The 8,153-nt window shown below is 43.0% G+C and overlaps 1 protein-coding gene across 1 annotated transcript; it reads left to right on the forward strand.

Moving 5' to 3' along the window:
* Positions 1-6,451: 6,451 nt before the first annotated feature.
* LOC106609924 (neuropeptide Y receptor type 2-like) lies at positions 6,452-7,855 on the forward strand. Its single transcript, XM_014208966.2, has one exon. It carries the CDS (start codon positions 6,471-6,473, stop codon positions 7,569-7,571), a length of 1,101 nt encoding a protein of 366 aa, XP_014064441.1. The 5' UTR covers positions 6,452-6,470; the 3' UTR covers positions 7,572-7,855.
* The last annotated feature ends 298 nt before the right edge of the window (positions 7,856-8,153 follow it).

Raw genomic sequence — 8,153 nt, forward strand, 5'->3', positions numbered from 1 at the left:
AATATGATGATAATATGTTTAGTTAAGAATTTATCAAATGTGTAGCCTATTTAATTATATATATTTTTCTGTAGGCTCCAACTATAATCTTTATCACATCTACAGCATCCCCAACTTGTAAACTAAGATACACAAACTAACATTTCTGAATACCTTTTTTTTTGTGGGGTGGGGGGGGATCAGTATCATGAAAGATTTCTTATGTCATATGTTCTAACCTTCTATAGGTTGCAATTGAATTAGGAACGTCATAAAATGCCTATGATGTGAGAAATAAAATCCTGGTAATCATTTGAAGAAAAATCGTATAGAACGCACTAAGATGTGAATGATTTCCAAAGTAGACAGTCTATTTCTTGGTATATCATACAGGATGCCAGTATATCAACTCTTATCATTACTCTTCATTCTGATTCCGTTGTCACAGGAAGCAATAGGAATTTTTGGTATGAGTTCCAAGTAATGTGTTCTTATGAATTGACATGGGAATGGGAGCAAGTGACAATTCAATTTGTCAGCCAAGATGTATTCATGCAGGACTGTTTAAAATCCCAAGTTCACTCCCAAAATTACTGCCAGTTAGAATACCAGCTAGACATCTACAGCAAAATGAAATTGATTGATTGATATTAATGTAACCTTTATTTTAACAGGCAGGTCAGCAGATCCTAAGAAGCGGTCATAAGAACAAATTCTTATTTACAGACACCAGGACATGCTGCTCATTAATACACTTTACACTCTGGAAATTGGCCTATATGGATAGGGCAACATTTAAATGTTTCTAACAAACAAACTATAAAAAGCTTGCTTATGCATGATCAAGGTAGCAACTGAAAGAAAACACGTTGGAGATTATAGTGAAATTATCAGACCAAAAGGTGAGGTCACAACAGTTCACCTGACACAAGACTGAATCCAAACATTACACTTTGGATATTATATGCATTTTAACTTTACTGTACTTTTCACAGCATTTGTCAATAGCAAAATCTGAAAGTACTCTGGATACATTAGGTAACATAATAAGAATATTCCGTGCATTTTGTGGAGTGCAAGATAAGAAAAAAACGATTACAAGGGTTTGAGTGAGAGGTTTAACTGGTGTCTGCAAGTGGCCACACACCACTCCAAACTGTGCACAGCTCCCAGTTAATTTCAATACACTTGACTCAAGGAAAGAGCCTTCAACTATGAGATGCTTTTTTTTGAGCTCTCCTAGCTTTGCCATTGAGGAACTGAAGCAAGCACACATGTAGTTTATTTGTTTGGAACACAGACCTGTGTCCCCACCATCAGATGGGCATCATTTGAAAGCTTGCTCTTCACAATACAACAAACATAGGCTCATTCTCTTCAGGCCAATCCAGGGTTAAACGCATGTCATCCTTGTAACTGTGGACTGAACATAGCTATCATAAACGTTGATACTGTAAATGACATGAGTTCTCAAATATGGAAATGTGAACTGCACATATGGATTCATGAGTGTGGTTTGCTTGTATGACGTCATGGGTATTTATTATAATCCTCAAAGTCTCATCTTTCATAACACATCGGCTCCTCTCAATTTACAGCATTTCCCTCACTCAGATAACAACAAATGTGCAAAAGTAGCCCAATTAGGACGAGGGCATCTTCTTGTCGCACGCTGAAGTTGATAACGGCTGTCAGTCAAAACCCATACAGCACTGTGAAGCGGAAAGCCTGAGCTCTGACGTCATGTATAGAATGTTACTGTACAGTCATTGCATTCCAATTTAGACACTTACCAATGATAGGCTACACTATGATTGCCACAAACATGACATGATCTCGGAACAATAAGAGTGACAAATACTGGAACAGGCTACTACCCTCAGGTTTTCACTGAGACTTGTTTTATGATTTTCCATATGTTTCCCATGCAGGCTATACATAATTTGATAGTCCATTTACATCTACACTCAATGACCAAAAGTATGTGGACACCTGCTTGTCGAACATCTCATTCCAAAATCACGGGCATTAATATGGAGTTGATCCCCCTTTGCTGCTTTAACAGGCTCCACTCTTCTGGGAAAGCTTTTCACTAGATGCTGAAACATTGCTGTGGGGACTTGCTTCCATTCAGCCACAAGAGCATTAGTGAGGTCGGGCACCGATGTTGGCCGATTAGGCCTGGCTTGCAGTCTGTGTTCCAATTAATCCCAAAGGTGTTCGATGTGGTATAGGTCAGGGCTCTGTGCAGGCCAGTCAAGTTCTTCCACACCGATCTTGACAAACAATTTCTGTATGGACCTCGCTTTGTGCACGGGGGCATTGTCATGCTGAAACAGGAAAGGGCCTTCCCCAAATTGTTGCCACAAAGTTGGAAGCACAGAATCGTCTAGAATGTCATATGCTATAGCGTTAAGATTTCCCTTCACTGGAACTAAGGGGCCTAGCCCGAAGCATGAAAATCAGCCCCAGACCATTATTCCTCCGCCAAACTTTACAGTTGGCACTATGCATTGGGGCAGGTAGTGTTTTCCTGGCATCCACCAAAACCAGATTAGTCCGTCAGACTGCCAGATGGTGAAGCGTGATTCATCACTACAGAGAACGCGTTTCCACTGCTCCAGAGTCCAATAGCGACAAGTTTTACACCACTCCAGCCAACGATTGGCATTGCGAATGCTGATCTTAGGCTTGTGTGCGGCTGCTCGGCCATGGAAACCCATTTCATGACGCTCCCGATGAACAGTTATTGTGCTGGCGTTGCTTCCAGAGGAAGTTTGGACGTCGGTAGTGAGTGTTGCAACCGAGGACAGATCATTTTTACGCGCTTCAGTACTCGGCAGTCCCGTTCTGTGAGATTGTGTCGCCTGCCACTTTGTGGCTGAGATGTTGCTGGTCCTAGATGTTTCCACTTTACAATAACAGTTCTTACAGTTGACCGGGGCAGCTCTACAGGGCAAAACTGTTTGCAAACTGACTTGTTGGAAAGGTGTAGTTTGCTGACTTGTTGGAATCAAATCTATTTATATAGCCCTTCTTACATCAGCTGATATATAAAAGTGCTGTACAGAAACCCAGCCTAAAACCCCAAACAGCAAGCAATGCAGGTGTAGAAGCACGGTGGCTAGGGAAAACTCCATAGAAAGGCCAAAACCTAGGAAGAAACCTAGAGAGGAACCAGGCTATGAGGGGTGGCCAGTCCTCTTCTGGCTGTGCCAGGTGGAGATTATAACAGAACATGGCTAAGATGTTCAAATGTTCATAAATGACAGCATGGTCAAATAATAATCATCACAGTAGTTGTCGAGGGTGCAACAAGTCAGCACCTCAGGAGTAAATGTCAGTTGGCTTTTCATAGCCGATCATTGAGAGTATCTCTACCACTCCTGCTGTCTCTAGAGAGTTGAAAACAGCAGGTCTGGGACAGGTAGCACGTCCGGTGAACAGGTCAGGGTTCCATAGCCGCAGGCAGAACAGTTGAAACTGGAGCAGCAGCATGACCAGGTGGACAGCAAGGAGTCATCATGTCAGGTAGTCCTGGGGCTCAGGTCGAGACAGAGACACAGAGACACAGAGAGACAGAGAGAGAGAGAGAAAGAATACTCAAATTCACACAGGACACCGGATAAGACAGGAGAAATACTCCAGATATAACAGACTGACCCTAGCCCCCCGACACAGCTGCAGCATAAATACTGGAGGCTGAGACAGGAGTGGTCAGGAGATACTGTGGCCCCATCCGATGATACCCCCAGGCAGGGCCAAACAGGCAGGCTATAACCCCACCCACTTTGCCAAAGCACAGCCCCTACACCACTAGAGGGATATCTTCAACCACCAACTTACCATCCTGAGACAAGGCAGAGTATAGCCCACAAAGATCTCCGCCACGGCACAACCCGAGGGGGGGCGCCAACCCAGACAGGAAGACCATGTCAGCGACTCAACCCACTCAAGTGATGCACCCCTCCTAGGGACGGCATGGAAAGAGCACCAGTAAGCCAGTGACTCAGCCACCGTAATAGGGTTAGAGGCAGAGAATCCCAGTGGAGAGAGGGGAACCGGCCAGGCAGAGACAGCAAGGGCGGTTCGTTGCTCCAGAGCCTTTCGTTCACCTTCACACTCCTGGGCCAGACTACACTCAATCATATGACCTACTGAAGAGATGAGTCTTCAGTAAAGACTTAAAGGTTGAGACCGAGTCTACGTCTCTCACATGGGTAGGCAGACCATTCCATAAAAATGGAGTTCTATAGGAGAAAGCCCTGCCTCCAGCTGTTTGCTTAGAAATTCTAGGGAAAATTAGGAGGCCTGCGTCTTGTGACCGTAGCGTACGTGTAGGTATGTACGGCAGAACCAAATCGGAAAGATAGGTAGGAGCAAGCCCATGTAATGCTTTGTAGGTTAGCAGTAAAACCTTGAAATCAGCCCTTGCCTTAACAGGAAGCCAGTGTAGGGAGGCTAGCACTGGAGTAATATGATACATTTTTTGGGTTCTAGTCAGGATTCTAGCAGCCGTACTGAAATTTAGCACTAACTGAAATTTATTTAGTGCTTTATCCGGGTAGCCGGAAAGTAGAGCATTGCAGTAGTCTAACCTAGAAGTAACAAAAGCATGGATTAATTTTTCTGCATCATTTTTGGACAGAAAGTTTCTGATTTTTGCAATGTTACGTAGATGGAAAAAAGCCGTCCTTGAAACAGTCTTGATATGTTTGTCAAAAGAGAGATCAGGGTCCAGAGTAACGCCGAGGTCCTTCACAGTTTTATTTGAGACGACTGTACAACCATCAAGATTAATTGTCAGATTCAACAGAAGATCTCTTCGTTTCTTGGGACCTAGAACAAGCCTCTCTGTTTTTCCTGTGTTTAAAAGTAGAAGGTTTGCAGCCATCCACTTCCTTATGTCTGAAACACAGGCTTCCAGGGAGGGCAATTTTGGGGCTTCACCATGTTTCATCGAAATGTACAGCTGTGTGTCATCTGCATAGCAGTGAAAGTTAACATTATATGTTTCAAATGACACATATATAGTGAAAACAATAGTGGTCCTAAAACGGAACCTTGAGGAACACCGGAATTTACAGTTGATTTGTCAGAGGACAAACCATTCACAGAGACAAATTGATATCTTTCCGACAGATAAGATCTAAACCAGGCCAGAACTTGTCCGTGTAGACCAATTTGGGTTCTACAAGAGACACCTGGATAACATAGCAATACACAAAATGTCAGATACATTAAAACATGAAACACAAAGCACTGCATTTTAAAAACATACCTTTATACATTGAATCTGGAAAGGTGTTTGTTGACATTGTTTGTTGAAAGTCACTGAGCTCTTCAGTACGGCCATTCTACTGCCAATGTTTGTCTATGGAAATTGCAAGCCTGTGTGCTCGATTTTATTCACCGGTCAGCAACAGGTGTGGCTGAAATAGCCGAATCCACTAATTTGTCCACATATTTTTATATATATAGTGTATTTAAACCTATAGCGGTAGGTAAGATGACCCTCGGCTATTTGATCATCAAAGTGCAACAGTATGATACAGGATGAGCAATCCCCTGCAGCAGATTAGGTAATCGTATAGCTGATTCACAGCAAAATCGCCTACACTCATATGACTGTTTTGTTGATTGTGTTAAGGCCTGTACAAAGCTGGGTAAAAAAAAGTTACAGTTCTCATGCCCCTTCTACTTGGAACAAGCCATAAAAGGGCATGAAATTGCAGGAGCTCGTCTCTTTGAATGAATTTAAAGCTAGGGTAAAAACTATGGTTTAAAGTGAAGTGGGGGGATTATCAATGTTTTCACCCCTAGGTGCACCACACCTCCCCAAAGCATCTTGCATGCTCAATGTGTAAATAAATGTATGTTTTTAAAATGTAGTGCTTTGTGTTTTATGTTGTAAATTTATCTGACATTTTGTGTATTGCAATGTTATCCAGGTGTCTCTTGTAGAATAGATATTTAATCTTACCTGGTAAAATATCTAATCTATAAATATATACAGTATTGAGACAAACTAGGTTTGTCAGATGATCTTTATTACAAGGTGCTGTAAAACAACAGAGCGAGAACACAAGTAATTTTATTCAGTGGCTTGGGGGTGATAGAAAAAATTTGAAAAAGGTTGTTGGAACGATTGTTATTTCTATGCTGCGAAATTCAACTAGTCTCTGGAGTCCGATGAGTCACTGTGATAGGCCCACCTCATGTCTTTGCCCTGCCCTCGATGTTGCGGAAGATCTTGTATGTATATGTCACAGGTATGCCTCACACGAGGCTAGCAGCTTGTACAATGGTCTTTAAACCTCCCAACAATGACATCATTCACTGCAGTCTAAAATATGAGCAGGCAAGGAGCTTTAAAAATGTTTTGCAACCCAATACTATGTTCATAGATGTAAACAAATGTATGTCCTCTGTCAAAATGATCTCCCTCCTCTTGTTGCAGAATTTTTGAGGCCCGGAGGGGAACGATACCAATGGATACTGAAAGTCAAGTAAACATAACTCCAATGGAGGATTGGGCGAATTCTTCTAGACTTGCTTGCGAATTCTCAAACTGCCGCAACAACTTTCCAGACCTGGAGGACAGCACAAAGCTGGTGGGAGTGCAAGTGATCCTCATCTTGGCTTACAGCACCATCATACTGTTCGGAGTCATTGGAAACTCCCTGGTGATATACGTGGTGTACAAGTTCAAAACTCTGCACACTGTCACCAATTTTTTCATTGTGAATCTGGCTGTGGCGGATCTGCTAGTGAATACTCTATGTTTGCCCTTTACTTTGATCAATACTCTCCATGGGGAGTGGAGGTTTGGCCAGGCATTGTGCTTCATGCTGCCCTTCTCCCAAGGCATGGCCGTGCACGTTTCCACCATCACGCTCAACATCATCGCCCTGGACCGCCACCGGAGCATTGTCTACCACCTGGAGACCAAGATGTCCAAGGAAATGTGCGCCGCTGTCATCATCATGACGTGGGCCATAAGCGCAGTCCTGGCCAGCCCGCTCGCCATCTTCCGGGAGTACGGGACGTTTGACCTTTCGCCCGAGCAGTCCATTCAGGTTTGCACGGAAAAGTGGCCAGGGAGCGGCATGGACGGGACCATCTATAGTATCTCCATGCTCCTGCTCCAGTACTGCCTGCCGCTGGCCATCAACTCCTTTGCCTACATCCGCATCTGGAGTAAGCTGAAGAACCATGTGAGTCCGGCAGGGAGGAACAACCGCCACCAGCGCAAGAGGAAGACCACTAAGATGCTGGTGATCGTGGTGGTGGTGTTTGCAGTGAGCTGGCTGCCTCTCCACGCCTTCCAGCTGGCCATTGACATTGACAACAGTGTCTTGGAAATGAAAGACTTCAAGCTGCTATTTACCATGTTCCACATCGTGGCCATGTGCTCAACCTTCGTCAACCCCATCCTCTATGGGTGGATGAACAACAACTACCGGACTGCGTTTCTGTCTGTGTGCAAGTGCAGCCAACCTGTCAATTCTGGGTCGAGGAACACCATGAGCAGAAAGACACTGAGGGAAAAAGACTTGAGCGATACAGATTTCAAAGCGACTAAAGTTTGAATTCATAATATCAACTCTGTCTGTTCTATGCAACCTACTGTAAGGGTGAATTATGGATAACATTACGCTTTTTTACATTTGTTTATTGTCGAAAGGTTCAGTGAAGAACCAAGTGTGTTCAAAATGTGTAAATGATCAATTTCATGCAAGTGCCAAATGCATTGCTGAATTGTGCCATTGATATTTAAGAGCTTTTGAAACTGCTGTTTAAAACTTGCTGTTTTGATATGCCTCTTACAACGAGCTATTTTGGCCACATGCAAGTGTTGACATTTAAATGCTGATCGTGGGACGAAAATGTTACATTGCCTTTGTGAATGCTACCATAGTAAATTATGTTGCTAATTAACGATCAGGTATTTTTCTTTCCAAATGGATTCTGAGGTCTTATTTTGATAGATGTGCTTTAAATCACAAGCTGAAGTGTAAAACATCATATTAGTTCAGAAGGCAGGTTGTCATTTATTGACACCTAATAGTTGTAAACTCAGCATGTAATGATGTAAACTGACTAATCAATTTAATCAAGCTTTGTGTCAGTGCTGACATTTCCAAATTCAAATCAAATTTTATTTGTCACAT

Source organism: Salmo salar, chromosome 08, assembly GCF_965601325.2.
Source record: "Salmo salar chromosome 08, fSalSal1, whole genome shotgun sequence".
NCBI lineage: Eukaryota > Metazoa > Chordata > Actinopteri > Salmoniformes > Salmonidae > Salmo > Salmo salar.

Excerpts from the sequence above, each read along its gene's own strand:
- LOC106609924 (XM_014208966.2), top strand. The coding sequence starts at position 6,471 with ATGGATACTGAAAGTCAAGTAAACATAACTCCAATGGAGGATTGGGCG.